The sequence below is a fragment of the Amia ocellicauda genome, chromosome 17 (assembly GCF_036373705.1).
Source record: "Amia ocellicauda isolate fAmiCal2 chromosome 17, fAmiCal2.hap1, whole genome shotgun sequence".
In the NCBI taxonomy this organism is placed as follows: domain Eukaryota; kingdom Metazoa; phylum Chordata; class Actinopteri; order Amiiformes; family Amiidae; genus Amia; species Amia ocellicauda.
Genome location: NC_089866.1, coordinates 19,055,930 through 19,078,092, shown reverse-complemented (window position 1 = coordinate 19,078,092; position 22,163 = coordinate 19,055,930). Strand labels below are relative to the sequence as shown.

General features: G+C 42.3%; 1 protein-coding gene across 1 annotated transcript; it reads right to left on the bottom strand.

Moving 5' to 3' along the window:
- Window positions 1–1,853: 1,853 nt before the first annotated feature.
- trpv4 (transient receptor potential cation channel, subfamily V, member 4) lies at window positions 1,854–21,837 on the bottom strand. Its single transcript, XM_066689409.1, has 16 exons — window positions 21,765–21,837; window positions 16,085–16,477; window positions 14,092–14,252; window positions 13,101–13,253; window positions 10,899–11,039; window positions 8,174–8,472; window positions 7,671–7,850; window positions 7,353–7,511; window positions 6,955–7,047; window positions 6,461–6,534; window positions 5,959–6,124; window positions 5,699–5,765; window positions 5,073–5,380; window positions 4,476–4,603; window positions 4,272–4,393; window positions 1,854–4,078 (listed from the first exon to the last, which is right to left on the bottom strand). The coding sequence occupies exons 2-16, from the start codon at window positions 16,444–16,446 to the stop codon at window positions 3,945–3,947; spliced, it is 2,547 nt and encodes an 848-aa protein (XP_066545506.1). The 5' UTR covers window positions 16,447–16,477; window positions 21,765–21,837; the 3' UTR covers window positions 1,854–3,944.
- Between the last annotated feature and the right edge of the window lie 326 nt (window positions 21,838–22,163).

The following is a 22,163-nucleotide window of genomic DNA, read 5'->3' as shown; positions in this document are numbered from 1 at the left end:
GTCAGATTTTAAAATGTGAGTGTTACCTATAGGTATCACAGAAATCAGTTGTTTATTTTGTTATGTGTTCAAGGGTTAATAAATCATTGCTCTTGCTCAAATCATTAGTTACCAATTCTGTGTACAGTATCTTGTTACACATTTATGATGATTAATTTGTAATCTATTTGGATGCATTTAAACAATATTATGCTTTCTATGTTTGACTTTTGTCTACGTACAGGTGCTGTTCGGTGAATGACGTAAACTGAAGGAAAACTGAAGTTCTTTTTTGGGGGGTAAGTGTGATTTTGTAGACCATCTTTTAGTTCAGGGAAAGCCATTACAATTTGAATTTATAAAAGAGAGAAGTGACTCCTTCAAAAATGTACCTAGACAAATATTTGAGCTGGTTTACTAAAAAAAGCTTTTGAAAGCATTTCAATATGAGGTCTTATTCATGAGAATTATAAGAGCTAACATATTCGCCTAAATAAAAGGTTTTGGATTGAAGAATTGCTTTATATAGAAATAGAGACCCACTATTGAACACCAGAAAACCAATTTGCTTAGATTTCCATGTTCTGGGCGGCTGCATTGCTGGAGGTCTAAATTCTAAATCCTCTCCCCTAATTTATAAATCTATTTGCTAGTTGAAGAGGAAACATCACAAAATTGAATTGTGTGGTTGTGTGCCTAAGAGAACTAACAAATGAGGCTTGCACTTTTCAACTCCTTTTCTTTTGATCACATGAGGCACAAAATCATTTGAAAAAGCGCTAATTTTGTTTACTGTTATCTTAGCAAATCAGCACAAGATTGAACAAAAACCCAACAAACAAAACAAAATGGCCAACGATCTGAAGGCGGCTGTTTGGATGGTGTCCTCTCATCTGTATCTTCAAACAGTGTGGCAGAAAATCCGCAGTATGCAAAAAAAAAAAAGGAAGTAGTCAAGTCACCAGCATTTTTTTTTTTTTTTTTAAGAATATTGGAAACATTTGTTACCGGCCTAAGTTTCTCTTAGCATTCTGTGGTTGTAGACTTGCTGACAATCACGGCCTGGCCCTGTCCTACTTAACTGTGCAGGAGGGCGGGAGAGCTTGTCAGCACTGCTAGGTGCTCATTGCTAGATAAACCTCAGGGATTATTGTCCTAGTTTAAGTTCAGCAAAGAGGATTAACCTCCCTGCTGAGGTGGCAAGAGAATCCTTGTGTCCTTCAGATGTGGAATCCCGAAGGGGAGGGAGAGAGGGAGGAGTGGGGAGAGAGTTGCGCCTGTGCCACATCACAACCGCAGAGGGGGTCCCAAACAATCACATTACATAAAGGACTTAAGCCATTCCCCTCCCATTTTGACACTGGAGAATGAAGGGCAGGTTCAGGTTGAAGGAGAGGAACCAGAAAAGTATTTTTTCTACTGTGTAAAAGTGTTTTTTTGGCATTCAGTGTGACCCCACAGGCTTCGTCTTAGTTATCACCACACTTTAATCCCAGCTCTGGTTCCTCTTTGCATTGGGCTGGGTCAGGCATAGCCCTTGCATCTTCTCTGTAGAAATTAATATTTAAACCCTGAAATGCTAAAAGGGTTTTTGTTAATCCAACTCTGAAAACAAAGCCACTTTTGGGCTTTTGAATGCCAAGAAAAAATGGCAATAACTTACAAACTTTACATTCTAGGAGCTGAACTAAATATCAATATCATCATCAGAGAATGACACTACATGTGATAGCACCCCCACCCCAGTGCAATATTTTTTCTAAAGTGTACTTAGAAGTAAAAATGTCCTGTTTGAAAATCTCTGAAGGATCTGAAGAGGATAAGATAACAGGAAGCAAAGATGTTTTCCTTACAGAACACACCAGAACAGCTGACAGTTTTAAATACTTTTATTTCAAAGGCTTAAAAAATGTATAAATAAAAACTTCATAGGTGCTTTAATTTTGGCACAAAAAAGCATTTAAAAGAGATTCCTCAAAATGTCCAACAGTGACATTAATACACAAGAAAAGGAAAGTGAAAATGCTGTCTAATAAAAAAATATTTATACAAGGTTAAAAAAAAAAAAACTACTTTTTAAAATCTATTTTGAAAAGTGAATATGTTAACCAAGCTCTCCTATTCAAAGTCATTCCACATTAAAAAACATTCTAGAACTCTCCTACCATAACCCACACGGATTTCCACCCAGTCAGTGGACACGAGGGGGCTTGTAATGTCTATTAAATATGTAATCAATATCTGTACAGACCTGATTTGTCTTCAGCTGTTGCAAAAAATGCTGCCAGGTATAAAAATAAAAAGAAAGGAAAAAGATATTCACATGATAGTTGCACTGAATTGGATAATTACAGAAGTAGTGTCTAACTTGAAATGTGCCTTTACCTCTTGATGTTAGCTTTGTGGGAAACAGAAACTAAACAAAAACTGCCACTAAATGAAAAGCATGACCCATCCAAAAAAAGGTTCCATAAATATACAAGACGAATGTAGTTATTTATCATTGGTCAAAGACTGGTGTGTGTGTGTATATATATATACACACACACACACACACACTGTATTACCAGATAGTATTGTATATTGTTTTGGTAGAACTAAATATTAAAGTAGATGATGGCACCAGAGTCAGATTTGTTTAGGGAAAAATAGATAGTTTGGCCTAGCTTCAAGTGTTAGCATGGGAGAAGAAAAGCATCAAGGTAACAGGAAACATGCATAATAAGTTTAAATATGGTATTAAAACATTTGTGGCCTTCACGGAGGTATTCTCTTAAAGCAGGTCTCTAGATCTAGAAAATAACAAACAAGCTATAAATAATTACAGGAATTACATGATTAAAATACATCTTTCTTCGTAGTACAATAAGTTTGTATTTTAAAAACAGAAGCAATGATATGAACTGCATGCGCACACTGTTCATTCATATATCACACCCATGTTATATAGTGCGGTCATGTCAAACACTCCAGTTCATTTAACATTTAATTAATGCACTGGGACCATTTATTCCCCTTCAATTCTACTGCAGTTCACTGCAAATTGTTCCTTTTCTGTATTTTTCAGTTAATTACCACATTTTGCAGACAGAGACTACGATTTGCTCATTGCCTTGAATTTTCAAAACGTTCACGTGAAAATCTGGCACTGCATGTTTCTGAAGAAATCAGAAATCAGTTTTCCTTCAGGTTCCCTATAATGTGTGCTACACTGGCACCTAGTGTAGGATTATTGTGATGCAACTGTACTGCTCTATCCTGAATTGCATGGTATGTCTAATAGTACAGCATTAAATCATCTTGATTTTAAGGTTATTCAGTTATCCTAGGTTTATAAGCCATATCTGAGCTGTGAAAGGTTAAAATCGATATTATACAGAACCTAAAAAGTTTAAATAATAATAGAAAATGTACAGGGGCCACAAATTACTTCAAAATCACTCCCTGACTACTAAACATAAATAGAAAAATTTAGCCTGTCCGATACACAGTGTTAAAGATCTATAGGATTTGTCAGTACAAACTTAAAAATAGGATTTAATTTCAGCGGTAGACTGGCAATGATTGTCATACATTTCCTGCTTCTTAAAATCCCTGAGTGATACTTTGTAACAAAATTAAACAATATATACATTTGACCTTGGCTTTGATTTCAAAAAATACATTTTAAAGCAGTACAAAACCAGTTCCTTCTAAAATCAATGTCCTGTGGTTAAAATAAAACCGTTTTTAACTATGAGATGTTTGCCTAATCTTCCTCATAGGAAGCATCTTTGGTAAACACGCCCTCATACGTGGTAGACAAATAATAGGCACTACAGCAGACGTCTGTGCAAACTCGCAAAACCTGGTCTGTGCAATGGAAGAGAGAGAGAGGGTGCACGCGTCACCTCTCCGCTCCATCTCACCCACTCCAGTTCGGGCCGGGCCCTGGTAGCGAGAGTGTGTGGCTCTTTGTCTCAGTGTCAGTTGTGTCTCTCGGCGATGTACTTGTGTCCAGGATTGAGGGGCTCAAACTGCTCCATTTCCACCACTGCCTCCCCAGACCGCGGGTTTTTATTTTGCTCCACCACCCTGGGGACAACTGTGGACCAGCGATCTGCAACAAAGCATGTGGGGGGGGGCACACACAGGTAATATTTACTGCCACGCCCATCTAGGATATGTTGTAATGAATTAGTAATCGTATATAAATTGAGTTCATTAGTTCTTACCTCTGTGTCAGTGTTTGCAGTGAGCAGGGTGGATGTTTTAATTGTATTCATGCATGCATGCACGTGCGTGTGTCTCACCTCTCCTCAGCCCCCTGACAGTCTGCGAGATGCCGTAGTACTGGTAGGTCTCGTTTTTGCCCGGATCCTCGTTGATGATTCCCAGGTTCTGATTCCAGGTAGACCAGTTCACTTCATCCACCCTGGGGTGAGGACGAAGCAACAGGTTGGAGACCAAAAAACCAAACAAAAACAAAAAATGCGTAGACAGTAACTAGTACGTACCTGAAACACCACCTCCGGTCAGGCGTCCCGTCACAGTTCTTGCCCACTGTGACCATCTCCCCCGAGCGGAACGACCGGCGGAGACACACTGGGAAGGAGCGCTCGATGTCCAGGATGGTGGTCGCCCACTGGGAGGAGCACAGCGGCCATTAGTCAAACTGAACACAGCCACTCAACACCCTTACTGTACAAACTCTGCATGCATTTATGAGCTCATGTTTTCCTCTGAAACTGAAGGACACTTCTCCACGTATAGATGACAATCTCATTAAAAGTTCTGATACAGAGAAACTCTATGTATGGATCTTTTGTGGGGGGAAATATGCCATCTAAATATCTTGCCATGAACATGGTTTTTTTGGACTACAATCACAAAGTTCAAGGTAGAGTTTTCAGAAACCTACTTTCAAAGTCTTAAATATGTTTTCAGGAAACTATGTCCCTTTTGATATTGTATATTAACTCTGAGAACTGCATTTTTCTAAATGTAAAGTCGGTTTAATTTTTTTATCTTTTAAGACCACTATGTTCCAATCCAACAAAATAATTGTTACATTAAGCATGGTTTTTGACATTTCGGATTAAATGGCACCTCACCTGCAGCTTCCAGATCTTCTTGCTCTCCTTGGACACCTGTCCCACAGTCTCCCCCATCAGAGCGATCAACATGTTGAGGAGCAGGACAAAGGTGAGGATGATGTAGGTGACCAGCAGGATGAGGAAGACGGCCGGGTACTGGGCGCTGTTGATCATGTCCAGGTCGCCCATGCCGATGGTGAGCTTGAACAGGTCCAGCAGAAAGGTGCTGAAGGTGCCCGTGTCCCGACACTGGGGGTAGGTGGGACAATTGCCTCCTGGACACTCTGCGTCTGGACTTGGACATGCGTTCAGGAGAGACACCAGGGCTGACGGGGACACGGTGATGGTTACACATTCATATGAAAAGTGGAACAACACAGTGCTGGTAATGTGGACAGTGACTAGTCTTTTTTTTGTTGTTATAGTTTTAACAGCAAGCTGCATTTTATTCACAACTTTTATCTGTAGGAGTTACATTGAGTTACACATGGGCTATGATAGACTCCATCAATAAAAGTGGGTTAAGTCTTGCATTTTGACATCAAGGTATGGAAGTTTGTAATAATCACATGACAAAGAACTGCAGGTCCACCCTCTCTAAGGCATTTTAGACAAAAGTGAGACAACACTTTTCCAGGTCGTACCAGAAGCGTATCCAATCATGAAGAGCACGTAGACCAGCAGGAACCGGAACAGGTCCTTGAAGAGAATCTGAAATGGAACAAGCAGGTGAAGGTAAGCCGGGAGAAAGGCTGTAGAGGAGTGTCCTGGGATATACGGTCATTGTAAGGCTCCACTGAAGAACAGAACCTCTGCAGACTAAGGTAGTGGTTAACTGAGAAATTGTGCCTGTGTAAAAATCAACCCACATTCTCTGAAGTCTGAACAGCAGGCCTGTGCTCACCTTCTGGATCATGATGCTGTATGTTCCAGTGAGTTTGAGGCCTCTGGTGAAGTAGAGAGTGTTCATCCAGCCCAGTACCAGGGCAAACACCATCACCGACACATAGGCCTTGATCCCTGAGAGGTAGAGGGCGGCTGAGACCAGCACCAGCACCGAGTAGATGAAGCTGAAACAGTGCAGAGATCCAATCAGGAGAACTTCAACAGCTGTCCACACGTTTCTAAACAAAACTTAAACTCAATCAATTTAATTTAGTCACTTAATGAAAAAAACTAAAAAGTCCTCATTATTTTGAGTGGATTGGTCTTCAGTAGACTTTTTTGTATAGACCATGAACAGAATTGAAGAAAAACTGAGGATGAAAGGAGGGTGCTTTGGAGTGATCAAAGTGATCATTTATAAAATCATTAGGTTAGGATATATTCCCTCTGAGAGAAAAAGTATAAAAATCTGAGAGAGAGAGAGAGAGAGAGAGAGAATTATACTGTGTACACATGCTTACTAGAGCAGTTGAAAGGAGCCATCCACAAACAAGGAGTTCACCCCAGGGCATTTCTTCAGGAAGAGGTCCTTGATCTGCCGAGAGAAACCGAGAGAGTGGGGCATCAGCTGCACTGACACATACAAATAATGAAATGGGCATAAAAGCATGGACTTATAAAGCTTAAAATGTTCTGCATTATAGTTTGAATGAAACAGCTGAGAACCATATGGATTTGATTAAAAACACAGTCTTGAACCAGTACTAGTGCCTACAGTCTCCTAGAGGAAGTGAAAATCTTGGCACGTTGGAAAGTGAAACTTTTTTTTTTTTCTTTTCTACCAATCCAAAACCAGCAATTTACTTTTTGGATGTATGCATGGCAGTAGGATATAAACAGTAAAGCTAGATAATGGGATCCAGCTTTCTCAGCCTGTTCAGTGCAGATTCGCATACCTTGATGGAGCAATGGAGTTTAGCCCCATGTGTGAGTGTGCGTGTGGGTGTGGACTCACGTTGCTAACGAAGAAGAAGATTCCAGAGAACAGCGTGATGATCTCTCCAGCCAAGCGCAGATAGTCTTTGGTGGTGGTGTAGGGATATGGGGGCTAAAGACAAACAACAATTGGGCTGAACACACACACACACACACACACGTATATATATATGAAGTCTGAGACCAGGGTAAAAAGAATCCCTCATCTAGGAATTAGTGTCGATTGAACACTTGAGTAAATCTCTCAATCGGTGCAAGTGCCGCAGCGCATAACTAATTCATACAGACACAGGATGTTGTGAAACTGGATATTCATCCTGGGCCCCCAATGTATCCTTTTCATTGCTTCAGACAAGTATATAGCAGCAATACCCCCCCTCATGAGGGAGAGAAAAGGAAATGTTTTGTTCAACTTACTGTGCCCTCAGAAGGCCGGTAGTAGGCAACGAGGGTGAAGATCACCATGGCCACCAGATAGGACACCACGCTGATGTAGAACGTGACGGCACCGAACTTCCGCCACTTGTCCCTGAGCAGCTCGTTGATCGGCTCCACGGCCAGCATCTCGTAGCGATTCTGCAGCACACGACACAAAACAGCAAGGTCTGGATGGGGACTTCACAAAACACAAGAACATGACCCATTTTGACCACAATCCACAGCATCCTTGGGTATCTAAATATCAGTCTGCACTCGGGGCAAAGAAAAGACTCCGTTGACCTCAGATTCACCCACCTCGATTCGGCTGTTGTACACAAGGATCTCCAGCACAGATACCTCCTCCCCACAGGTGTCCAGAGAGGAGAGATCGTACAGGGAGGAGTAGACAGGACCGTAGGCCCAGTCCTTGAACTTGCGAGACAGGTGGCGGGCGCTCTCATCTTTGATCTCCCTACGAATGATATGCTGGAACACCTGGAAGGACAGCCGGTACAGACAGGATCAGCAACTCAAACTTCCCCTCAGTGTCCCCTGCACCTCTGTCTTACCACCTTCCTGACTCTCCGCATCGACAATAAAAACCTCCTGCCAAGTGGGAAACACGGGGAAGTACCACTACTTTTCTGAATTTGAAAATTAAGTCATGAATATTTTGATCAATTCCCACCCCCCTTGCTACATTCGATTCCCCGTATTATTTTTTTCTCCCTTTCACCAGCTGCTGGCGATTCGAAGATTTTCCTTTTCAGACATGAAACATCATGGCCTCCCACTCCCCCTCCCCCCACCACACTCACCCCAATCTTGCCAAGCTTGGCGGCCATCATGAGGGGTGACATGCTGTCGTTGTTGAGCACCGTCTCCAGGCTGCAGTCGGGGTAGAGCTTGGCACTCTTGATGAGCAGCAGGTCGAACATCTTGGTTACGAAGCGGGTGTTGTCCCGGGTGTTGTCGGCGATGTGCACCAATGCGTGGAGCACGGTGTTGCCTCGGGAGTCCTGTCTCCTCAGATCCGCCTTCTTAGTGGCGTTCTCGGTCAAGTAGTGCACCATGTCTGGCTGGTTAGTGCAGGCGGCCAAGGACAGCGGGAGCTCGCCTGGGACGGGACACAAACGCACACAGCTGACCCACCAATTTGTGTTTTCTAAGTGGACCATCTACAGCCTTTCGACCTTGAGAAGTCTTTGGCAAAGTATTTCTTTACAAAATCAATCATGCAATTTGCCGGGCAATAACAATGACAAAAAGAGGCTTGAAAAAATTGCAAATGGTTTTATTCCCTTCTTCAGATCACTTCTATGAGACTTGACAGCAGGATGTCAAATTTGATTCTTCAAGGCCACCTTGTTCTCATTTTCTTTTTCCAGTTGAGATCTTTATTACTTAATTGAACTGCTTATTTATTGAGCGTCTCAAAATCAGCTTCTTCCCAAGGTCTTTGCCGAGGGATGGATTAAAGACACCTATAAAACCTTCAGGACTCAAAGGCTTGATTGGGCTCTTCTGTCCAGTCTTGTCATCAAACTACGCAGCCAGCTTATTCTTAACCATTTCCTATCCTCTCTCTAATAATCTCTTAACTGTTTAGTGAGTAGAGTAACAGCTTTTACACTCTTAAGATCACATGCTTCACATCCATGAAAAACAAACCAGCATTTCGATCTTGTTTATGTTTGCATTTTAAGTGTTTAGAGCTGTTGGGGACAAAGGCCCTCACTGTCCTAGAAAACAAACCGAAGCCAACAGCAGGTGAATTGTAAATATCTAAAATTACGACCCAAAACATCAAATTCCAACTGGTGCTGTGATCAATATCAAAACATTTAATTAGTAAATAAATAAGTATTTGTTCATGTGTTGGGACTGAATATGTGTTTGTATTTGTGAGGGGCTGATGATAGTTTGACTGTAATAGTAAAAAATAAAATTAATAATGTAATTCTGTCATGCAAAAAATAAATCTCTAATTAGCAGCTACATCATTAGAAATCCAATTCCAGATGCCTGGATCTCTGCTAAGCCGAGCTTTAATTAAAAGAGAAATGCTCCTGATTGAGACTGCACTGTTGCCATGGGTGACACGTTATCAAGCCTGTCTCTTCACAAATCAACTATTGGCTTCATAAATCTGCAGCATTTTTCAAGTGATTTTGAATGATTAAAAGTCTCCTATGAATATCTTACTTGCTGTGAAATTATGCAATTCTCATGATGAAATGCACATCTGACAGTGTGAGATTTTGAAAGCCTTTCATCCTCAACTAGGCTTTGTAATGGTGGATTGCCTGGGTTAGTGTTATAAAGGACATTTAGAACAAGAACAAATATTTGATTCTATTAAAAAGTACCTCAATCACAATAGGAGTTGTGCTGTGCCTCAGATGTAGCAACTTTATGCCGAGTCGGAGACTGCACTGTACCTGCAGCAGATGGCACCAGCGAGTCAATGGACCAAGATTTGAGTCACTGCCAGTTTAAGCCAGATTCGAAACAAGAAACTCTTAAGTCTTTTGACTTCTTTGTGAACAGACAGGTCGTTTTTTTTTTTAGTTTTTTCTTCTTCTCTGCAGTAACTGGAAAGCAAATATTGTTTTATTTCCCCATGTGTGCACAGAAGCACCTTTCAGTAAAAATCCTTTCCAAGTTGTGTTTGACTTGTGAGGAAGTGTTTCCCATTTCCCAAATCTCCACCCATTCGCACAGGGGAACAAAAACCTCTAGTAACTTCAGACAACCTTTAGCTATGAATCCTTGCCAACAGATCACTGAGGTAAGGGTAGTCTCAGTTTACAAGGTGGGGCCTTGTTCCACCTCACTTTGCTATGGCAACGGACTGAGTGCATTAAAAGTGGAAAAATCCTGAAGAGAAAAAAAACAAAAACAAAAAAAACCTGAATGGTTGCAGCACTCACACAGATGGCTATGCCAGAAGACTACCTCTCCCAGGATTTCAGATTGAGTGTGACAGCCCAGATGTTTAGAATATGAACCTGCATGTCTATCCGTAAGATGAATACCGACATTCCAATAGAAAAGCATTTTAATAGTCTGCCTTTCAAAAATAACTCAAAGATCCTCGTGACCAATTAAACCGATACAGGCATTCCCTAATGACATGCTTATGGTTTGAAAGCCTAATAAAATGAAAAAAAATTGTTGGAGTGTCCATTCCATGTATTTTTCCCTCCATCCAATTTGTTATTACATCATACTTGCAAGTTCGTAAGCAAATCCGAGTAATGACGAGTGGGGAAGTGTGGCCTGATCAGATCTGTAACAAAAACAAACGACACTACAAAAACTAACATTCGCCGACACTGCCCAACTCTCACCAGCTGCCTTTCGGATCATGTTTAGAATAGCTGTATTATTATTATTTGTATAATTAGAACAGCATGGGTGTAAAACAATATTAGTATAAAGCGGTGAAATGACACATGACGGGCAGGAAACAGACACAGCCTGTGTGCAGTGGAACTGTCTGCAGTGATGCTGTCGGAGGTGCACAGGGGTCTGGCTCACCGAAGTAGAAGTAACCGCCCTCGTCCTTGGGCTGAAAGAAGCGCCCCCTGGCCTGAGCGTGGACATCCGCTCCCTTCTCCACCAGCAGCTCCACATACTGCTTACAGCGCCGCTCGATGGCGATGTGCAGAGCGGTCTGCCCTGGGGGGAAACGGCACAGAGTTCACACACACACACTATGACTGCTAAAACAAATCACCAGCCAGGCACTGCTCACTATTTATGACACACACTGAACGACTCATTGTTGGCAGAAAGGGATCAAGATTAGTCCCCGTGTCCCACCTCTCGATCCCCCTCATTATCTGAGCCTAAAAGGAAGCGTCTCAAACACGCTAATCCTTCCCTCTCCACACACACTCGACAGCTTGACCACAAGAAATTAATTTTCAGCGCTAAGGTCTGATTTTAAATGAAAGCAAATTAAATAATGCTTAGATCATTACAATTCCTACCTTTGTGCATGGTTAAGTCAGGGAGGGCTTAAGGAGAGGGTAAGGGAGCATTTTGGGGGCTTTGTTCATTCAGATACATTCGATAGCTGTTACGACAGCAACTACATAGAAAAACCCAGTGGGCTTGCCGGGTACTTCCTACAGTAAATACAGGCAAAGCCACACACAAGCTGTGGGATGGGAAATTAGGAGAGGGAGGGGTAACGGTAGGGCGGATAAACATGGCACCCGACCTCTCCCCCACCCACAGATGGTTTTTAATTTACCAGGCCGTAATAAGCCACAGAGTTCTGGTAAACCACGGTGGGGAGCCGAGAGGTGGGATGTTACTATACGGAGAAAAAATTAAAACCATCCATCGCTTAAAATATGAACTCGCATGTAGTATTTATCTGACAGAGAGGGGAAAAGACAGGATCCTCAGTGAAACCTTTGGCGGCTCACCTTTCATCTTTGTTTCATCAGTTAAACCCCACCGAGAGATCAAAGTGGATTGATTTGCAGAGGCCTATTTGTCCACTCTATAGTAGAGGATCTAATAGAGTAAGCAACTGTGTGTGAGAGACAGTGCGTGTGCGCATGTGCACTTCTGTACGTTTAGATCTCCGTGTGACACTACAACAGCATGAGGCCTTTAGTTCGCTAGCATCATAGAACACAAGAAATACAGGCTATGCAGTCTCTGACCGGAGCTCAGGTTTAATAAGGTTTGTGTATTTAAAGAGAATAACTACTGAAAGAGTGATGAAGAGGGCTTTTAAACAAATCCTTTTTATAAACAGCTCTGTGAATCATATTTCACGACATAAAAAGCAAAAGGAAAGGTTTACACTGCATGCTCTCATAAATTAGTGATTTATTTCTGCTCCAACATCATGCGTTCAAGGTTTTATTGGTTAACTTTCCCTGATGAATAGCTTGGTCGCACATATTTTGGACTCTGAAGCAGAACTTTGCAAAGTACAGCAGGCTAAAAACACAATACAGGCCTCACAAAGTGATCCTGTCAGCTTTTCATAGCTGGGAAAGGTACCAATGGTCATTTTTAGCTTTTCCTCTGCAAGAAAGGCTCCTGGATGAAGAGAAATTAAATTGGCAGCTGTCGAACAGAACTTGTTAATCTAAACTGACCGCTAATCGGCTATGTAACATTTCGTGAGCCCATGCAGTTCCACTGAGTGCCTACAAATGACAGACTGCAGATGAAGCCGGGGCCAGGCAGAGATAAATTTAGCCTCTCTCTGGGTGTGTCTCCATGTGTTTCACCCTAGAGGCGTGCCAAGTTGGCAGACCAACAAAGAAAGTCCTCGCAAATACATCCCAAACTGCACCCCTGATGTTTAAAGTCCTATACAATAAGTGCAGGCAGACCCTCTCCGACGTAGCTGTGGCCGACGCAAGACTTCCTTGTTTGAACTGTTCAGATGAGAAGTCCCCTTTCCCTCGAAGTGTAGAATCTCACAGACAGGTGAGAGAGTGCACTTTACTATGTGGATTTTAAAATCGATGGCACAGAGGAGAAAAGCATTGCCCCACCTCTTGTATCAAAGCCATTCGGCACTTCAAATGCTTGCTCTTTCCCTTTAACATACTGAACCAGTATTTCAAACAGACAGAAACCGTGCATCCCCACCCTCCTTTGTTCACCAGTGATATCCACCTGCTGGCTGGCGATTGGAATACCCTGTCCTGCAGTGGCAAAGTACGCATCTCTACAGAGCTGTGCCAACAGAGCCCAGAGCCTCACCCCGGTAGTAGACGTCTCTGAAGGGCGTGTTGATAAACTCCCGCAGGTTGCCCGTCCTCTCAGCGATATCCACCAGCAGCGGGATGCAGTCATTGCAGCCATTGTAGAGGTTGAGCAGAGCTTTGGGGAGGCATGTTTTCCCTGTCGAAGGCTCTGGAGAGGGAGAGAGAGGGGGGGGATGGAGTCAGAACCTGCCAGCAAATAAAACAGCATTCTAGAAAAACATGTTTTATTTAAGTTTGACACTTCAAGGGCATCACATTATTTTATAGCCAAGGCTTCACCACATTAAAAACAGTAAAAGACTCTTGGTTGTCACCTCAGGAGATTCTGCGATGCCTCTCTTCTGGAATGCACTATGTACTGTCCATGACACAGCTTTAAGTTCATTACTTTTGCGCTTCACATCAAGAGATCTTTCCTAAGAAACAGTTTGCTGTGATTTCTCTCTAACACACACTATCAGCCCTCAGCACACAGAGCCACATTCTCTCATCAACCCAGTAATACTCTCACATTCCCGAAACGTAACTCACTGGTCACAGTGGCCTCTTGATGTGAACGTAAGCCCTGAGCTTCAAGGCATTATTAAAAATAAATCACTAACAATGAGTTTTCCTTGACCTCAGTTTCAGGTGAAAGTATTAGCCTACTGTTCTATAAAAAATAAATCTGATGTCAATGTGGGGGACTATTCTGAAATAAGCTTAGATTACTCAATGACATTTGTAACGTACTCAAAAACGATCAAATTCACATGCCTTATACGGATCCATAAACACTGAACAAGTTAGCACAACTCCTATTTCAAGGTTAGGCTTTCATTCAAATGGGACCAAATCTACTAGTTCTGTACAGACTGAGTGAGCAAGGGTTTGGATAAGCTAGGAATGTAAAACCCTTTCCACTCATACCTATCTTGCACCTTATTCCCCTGTGCTCCCTCCCTGCCTCCCTCCATGTCTGTCTATCTGTCTGCCCACAGCCTGACCTCTGAACTCCTCGTCCGTCAGCCTCTTCTTCTGTCCCAGCAGGAAGGGTAGCAGCCCTTGTAAAGCCTCGCTGTCGGCCCGGGAGACGGCGTCGAAGAGCATCGCGCGGTTGAACACCTTGAGCACAGGCGGGGGGGCGGGGGCAGGGCCCTTCACACTACTGCGCAAACACAGGGATGGGGACGGGGACAGGTAAGGACACTGGAGTAAACGCCTGGACTGGGTTTGACTGTGGTGGGGGACAACATCTAAACTCATGTCGAGGAAGAAAGACTGCGGTTGAAAGTTAGGTTCAGAAATACAGGGAGAGAAATCAGAAGGCAGTGTGACAGAGCTTCTGCTGGCAGTTCAAGATCTCAAGCAGTTTATATAGACAGTAACTCACAAAAGCATGAATCAAAGACATTCCTTATCCCTGCGTGAACAGGGACCTACAGCTGCAAGCCGAAGGACACATTTACTGCAATTAGGCAGATATATTTCCCCAAACTGTCTCACTCCCTTATCCATTCCTCCCCTGTCTGTCTGTACACTCTTATCTTGACTAGAAACATCTGAGGCCTGCTCACTTTGCTTCAACACTCGTATTTCACCAATATGCACATTTGCTATGCTGGGCACCTCAGCCTTTCATACCATTGATCCCCAAATAGAGTACCTTTCAATCCCATCCATTGACTAAAGTATATGTACAAAGGCATCTGCTTCCCAAGCACAGTTGTGTGCGAACGATAAGGATGCGAGAACGAACAATGACCATATGGGGTATGCAATACTGATTTTATTTAAAAAAAAAAAAAAAAAAAAAAAAAAAAAAAGGATAAATGGGTGTAAGGTTTTTCGATGGAGGAAATGTGCCAGGATTGTAAAGCTGTCTGACACACCTGATTAAGGAGTTGTTCATAGCAGAATTCTAGATTTATGACCCTAGATTTCATTTTTTTCCCTAGAAATGAGGAGTCAATAGATTAATATAGACTCCTGCAGAAGAATAGAAAACCATTCTTCAAGTAAAAAGATCGAGCTGCCTAAAGGAAATCGGTGAACATGCATTTCAAATACTACTTTCTCCCTACTGTAGAACTGGAGAGTCGATATAGGTTTTACTGCAGCTGAGCATTGAATACTCTGAAGTGATGCTGCTATTTCAGAGAAAGAAATGCATTTTGAAACCGCTATAATTATTTAAAATTGCCCATTTTATCAAACGCCAAGACATTAGATGACCGTTTGGTTTAAAATAGCTCCATTATACTGTCGAAATTGACTGCAACCAATTAGGCCCATGCTCACATCCACACAAGGATGGATGAAGCGTTTGAAAGCCTCCACTATGCCCACACCCCTCCTTTCTCTAAACGTCTGGCAATCGAGAAGTCACCGTCTGGGCTCTCTTAAGAAGTACTGTTTAAAGGCAACACACCCCAGGCCACAGTCCCAAACTGAGTTCCCCCAACCCCCAGCCCACCAATAAAGAGCCCTCACATAACACAAGCTCCCTCCATCCGCAAACCCAGCTATTTGCAAACCACAACCAAAACATTACCTCACACTGCAACAACACGCACTCTGTGCTTTTCAGAACCCACCAAAAACATTACCATAGCCCTCAGTGGCCCCTCTCTCTCTCACAGTGGATGTGGTACATGTTCAAAGGTCTGAATAGTGCATTATGGGTAGGAAATGCCCAACGTTATTAAAATCCATCATCTTCTCAGAGTCAAAATGAAAAGGAACTCAGTATCATGAACAGACATCCAACAGTGCACAAAACCTGTAACTTTTTACGTAAAATAGATGCTGAAGAATAATACTAGTGATTTGATTACCTTTCATTGTCCTCTTTCTATGACATTTTCTAAGCAATACACTAAAAGAGGGACATCCTTCTGCTTTAAGAAAGGCTTTTAGAATTAATTAATGCACATGTTGTCTAAAGCTCTTATCACAGAAAAGGGAGAAGAGAAGTGTGGAGTGAGAGGGCTCATTCACCCGGTGTTAATCTTTTTCCTACGGCGTTTCTGGTTGCTGGGTTGATGGTAGGTGCCGTAGTCGAACAGGGAGTCCATGGGCGCTTTCTTGGGTGCTGGAACCACCGTTGACTCGTAGATGGTAGACTCCAGCAGGTCCATGGGGTTGGAGATGCCCTTCTTGAAGGCGCCCTGGAACTTCATACGCAGGTTTGGGCGGCTCTCGCCAGACCGGGGGGGCGCTGGCTCCGGCGCTGGGGAGCTCTCCTCGCCCTCAAACAGGTTGGCCAGTGAGGACAAAGGGAAAGACTCATCCTGTTGGCTGTCTCCACTGTCCCCTGAGCCACCGCTGGACACGGAGGGGGGCTCTTCTGGCTCAGCCATGCGATAGAAGCCCAAAATCGTGGAGGTGGACCTGCAGAGATCAAGACAGATGCTACTGGTGTGAACTCAGACAGCAGCCGGAACAATGAACAGACCTGTTCACACAGCGCCAGTAAGACTCTTAATTGACTGCAAATCATTCTAGCTATTGGTAATTATTCCTGCTCCAAAAACTAGTACAAGCTCCCAAACCCATGAACCTACTCTCAGGTGTTTGGGGCCAATTGACACCTCTCGTGGGCAGACTTGTGGTCTGGCAGGCCATCCATTTGTACAGTACAGGGAGGTCAGACAGCCTGTAATTTGCCCAGCAAACACTCTGGCGGCAATAAACTATCATTTTCTACAGCACACTCTTAGCAATGGGCTTGTGCAGAGGAAATTGTTTGGCCACAGACTCTGTGTGCTCATCACAGAGAGACACATCTGTACTTCCTAATTGTGTGTTGATGACCTCAAGACTGCAAACCATTTACATAATATTTTTAACCTCCTCTTGCAGCTAAATTATGGGTTAAGAACTTACAATATTACATTCTCTCTTTTTCACCATCATTGTTTTACATGAATATCATGCACCCTGTAATTTATAATGATTTTTGCATTAAAAAAAAATATTTAATATTGATACACCTTCCCAACTTTCAAATATAACAAGTTGGTAAAAGAAACAAATAAAACATTTGTCTTCTGTCTTGGTCATAAAGCTGACAACATAGCATTTCCTACATTCATTTATGGTTTAAAGACAACGTATTCAGATAGATTTCATTGACACTGAAAAACCACACAGACTTTGTATGTGTCAGACAAAAGACCTCCCATTCCCTTTGTGTAGCATTCTTAAAGTTTCCTTTAGATTATCTACTCAGTTTCCGAGCAAAAACTACTCTCAAGGGGCCTTCAAAAGCATGGAAAAAACACCAATTAATAAAGAAAGAAGCCTCTAGCGACACTGTCCAAGACCAGCCAGTCATGGCCAAACTCTCTCTCAGATACTGCCTCATGTATCGGTCATATCTGGTAAAAAAAATTATTGATATTTGCAAAACAATATCAATTTAAACAATCTAGCTAGCTGTACAGTACATTCCCTATGTAAATTTAGCCTCTGAATGGATAGACAATGGCAAAGATGATGAACAATAGAAAGAAAAATACATTTTTCAGGGTTATTTTCTCATTAATTGTTCTTTTAATTAAGTACAACTTGCACAAATAGAAAAGATCCTGCCCGTTTCCTTCAGGGCTGCTTTTCTGTCTCTCTCGTCTCCATAAGAACCAGATTCTCCAGTGCATTGGCATGGCACGCCACGCCACCGGGTTTCCCAGGGATGTGTAATTAGTGTTTGCATTGGGTTTCAGTGCTTCATGTTCTGTGGTTTGAGCACAGCGTTCAGAGCATGTGAATGACTGGGTAACCAGAGCTCCAACTGCAGCCATCTGTCCCCATGACAACTCATCCTGGACCACACCCTCACAAAGGAGCAGGTCATTTGTTTTTACATCAAACACAATTAACCCGTAATAGAGACCACTAATGAAGTCTCATAAAAGATCCTGTTAAAATTAAATTCAGCGAAATCAAAACAGAACAGAATTTTACATTCCTAATCCATATATTCACAGTGTATCCAAAAACTACAAATATATAATTTTAGACGGGGGGGCAAAAAGTGAGTTTAAGATCTGCTTTGCAAGTATACGGGGTGTTTTTTTTTTTTAAAACACTGAAAAAACTGCTGTGCCTATTGTCCCAGATCCTGGGGAAGCAAGGCAAATCCCTGCCGTTTCTGACGTCACTACCAGCTTTTCAACAATGGGAATGTGGAAAGGAATGGCATTGCCTCATCCACATCCATGAAACACAAGTCAGCGCATGTCACAACTCAAACATTCCCACAGTACCTGGATTCATCTGCCTCTACATGTAGCTGGAAACAGTATTAGTAAAGGGGGGAAATTGACTTGGCGTTGCTATCGTGTACATGGCGGTCTGTATACGTGATCGATGTGGTTTGCCCACGCTAGCTCCTTTTCCATGTTTTCTTAATTGAAGACAGGTCTACAGGAGAGTCAGATGGGAGCTTTGAGAAATAATTTCAATGCAATGTCATAAAACCCACAATATCCTGCATATCTATTGTTGTTGTTTTTTTTTAATCGCGTCTTAATCAGATCACCTTCTAACATGTTGAGTCACGCTGACACACCAGCAATATGCTCACTTGTTGGGTTTGTTTGTAATTTGTAAATGTTTGTTATTGTGTGAAAAAATTACATATATCCATATGCTGTAAGTGGGTTGATCTCAAGAGTGCACCATGTATTCATAAATTATAAGTGGAAAAAGTTTTAAAATATTAACTTTGTGTTCATGTTTACATAATGTACAAGACTAAAATCCTTACATCAATGTACAAACTGAGTAATACAGCAACAGAAGTGGACGTCTATTCTTTGAGGAAGTTACAAAAAATAAATAAGCAAACCACATGCCGATAGTGATTTCTCCTTTGCACATTTGGAAGTCTATTGATTTTCAAAGGAACTGCCTCACACAACCTTTAACCTTTTGGAAGTGGAGTGGTTGGAGTGCTGTGGTTCAGCTCATTGGGACCATCTAGTATGGAAAGATGCCAAACAGTTAAGAAGAAGCTGTTGGTTTATGAAACCTATCTGCAGTACAAGCTTTACAGATTACAGTACTATAGCCCAGACCACTGGGGAGAGGGAGGTGTGCTGCCTAAAACAAATGCTGAGAACAAAGGAAGTTCAGGCTGAAATTGCAGAACAATCTCCGCTGTGCGCTCTGCACCAGATTTGTATCTCAATTTACAACAGAAGTCCAATTTCAGGAAGCACTTTTTCTTCCATTATAAATTGACTACATGTATTTATTATAAAGCTACCAACATTACCACAAACAAAATCAACTTAGGTTGATTACAAACTCAGTAGTTTACTTTTTGGTTTGTCTGTTTTGTATTGGCAAATGGTAACACTGCACCATTTTGTTACATTCTGATGGCAAATTATTTGTTGTAGGTGGTAGAGGAGGGTGGTGTCTATGGATTTAACAGAGCTTTATTTATCCTGAAAGAAGTGAAGTGGAATACAAATATTGTCACTGGTGAACAGCCAGGGAAAACAGAAGAGCTCATCTGCAAGCAGCATCTATGGATTCTACATATGCCGCTAGACATTTGACAAAGGATGGGGGCAAAAGACAAACAAAGGAGGTTCAATTTGCCAAGCCATCAAAACAGCAGTGTGAGTCATCCCCCAAGGTATCCAAAAGTCGGGCCACAAAAGCATCCATTTCTATTGATATAGGAACACAAGGTGACCCCTCATAAAGATCTGCTGTTTCACATCAACTTTGACACGATAGAAGAGAAACATTAAAAGATTTGGGTAGATTAATTCACTGCAGCCACAGGTTGGAAACCGACCCTGCTTAACTCCCCTCCAGAGCAGCTACACACCCTCACACCTTTCAGTCGGTTGAAGGAATCCCATTGACTAGATCTCCCCAGGAGCAGAGGTCTGGGGGAAATGTGCGCCAAGCAGATTAGAGCACCATTGCCATCATTCAGCCCTGCGCTGTTGTCTCAACAAGACTTTCAACAATGACTGCTGTAAATCCCCTTGACTCTGATTCACAGAGCGTCCTTGGAAGCCTGCTATTTCTGAGGCTGTGTGAATGCAGATATACAGTAATAGCCATCTTTGTCATCCACAGAATAACCCTTGGTGACTTTTACAGTGCAATCTGAAAAGGAGCGCAGTTCTCGTGATTGCATGCAATCTGCAAGAAAGTAGGCTACAGCTGATAGCATGAATGCTCCTGGGTATAGTTTAATTAGAGTACTCCTCTATGCTGAAATCCAGAGGGAAGTGGACTTCATATCTGATTCTGTGGATCATGGCGTGCATTGGAGTGGTTTACAATAATGTAGCTTTGTGACGGTTTGCATCTTCATATCGTTATTCATGGCTCTGGGGCTGGAGAAGGGGGCAGTAGTAATAATGTGACATTTATTAGACACACAGTAGTGCAGGGTGCTGATGATAAGGATATTCAATTAGCATGGTTTCAGGATAGTAGTAGGACTTGGAGATACCAACAAATAGGGCTGAGGTACAGCATCTCATTAAATTCATTAACTTATGAAGAATATCTTGGCAACAAATAGCTCTTCCAATTTAGTTTGAGAAGCAAACAGGGCCAACTTGGGTGTAACGCCATCTGTCGAGCTGAAAAGCATCCATCGCCACATTCCCACAGCGGGGTCTAAGAGTGCCGAGCCCCGTTTTGCTTTGCTTTCTGTTCAACCTTATTTTGTCATCTGCCTTGCATCATTCTGTTCAGCATCTATTCTAGTCACATCGTTCCACGTGGAGATGAACTCAAGGGGATCTTTCCTCCTAGTGGGCAAGCGGATTTCACTGACCTCTCTCTCACTTGCCTCTCTTCCAACAAACTTGGGGGGCGTCTGGCTGGAGACCGCCAGGCGACTGCAGTTATTGATTTATAACAAGACAAATTGTAGGCAATCATCTTTTTTCATTTTCCATTATGTATGAACCTGTTGCTTTTATGTTGGTGTAGCAAAAGGACTGAACTTAAGAACACATACAGTAGCCACTCTTCAGTTGGTCAATTAAACCAATTAAATTCTCCATATGTGGAAGAAAAATTTATTTCTTGTTCATTTAAGCAGCATTGACCCTAACCAAAAAAAAAGTTAGTATAGACTGTAGCACTTTCAAAGCACTGGAGTACGAGTCCTTATTATTATGATTACTTCGGCGGTTTAGTTTTTTTAAGAGAGAGAGAGAGAAAGGTTCAAAATCTAAAGTAAATGTCGCCTGTCGGTGGGTCATAACAGATCAATTGAAAGGAAAATAAGTATAAAATAACAAGCCATTGAACGAAAATGTTTACAATGATAGGAGGTATTAGGAGGAATTTATACATTCACGGGAAAAAAATAAAATAAAAACGATTTTCCAAAGTCCATAAAACAAAACAAAGTAAAAAAAATAAAATATCGAAACTGTGTATTATCAATACGATTTCTTCATGCAAGGCACGTACACCACGGATCTCACCTTATGCCGTCAATGGCTCCTTTCTAACGAGCGCTCCTGCAGGATATTCAAATATCAAATATCCAAATATTCGCCTATTCCCTTCATTTAAAGACAGCTTTTGAAAGAAAACGATTTCAATTCGACACGGGTTCTAATTGGCGGCGTTCTGGAACGGCTGCGTTCTCTTCAATGAATGACAGACAAACACACGTTTTCACCTCTTTTCAATGTCCCACTCCAGCGCTTGATGCTCCCCTCCTGTGATACACGTACCTCGGCTTCCTGGCTCGGCTCGCTTATTCCCAGTGAACAGCAGACGCCTGTTTTCTGCCTATTCGTGCTCACACACGCCCCCTAACCATGCACATAAACTGGGGGGGGGGGGGGAAGAAAGGACCAGGATTGAAGACAGACCAGTTCATGTAACAGGAAGGTGGCAGCAGACGTTTTTAATTATGAGTTGCCATTCAGGGGGCGGCAATCATGGCCTTCATATTGGCTTAATGGCATATGTATTGGATTGGTGACATGCATATTGGGTTGCTGGCGCATGTATTGGGTTTATTGACACATTTGTATTGGTTCATTTTAGGCATCTGTTGGTGTTGATATGTGTA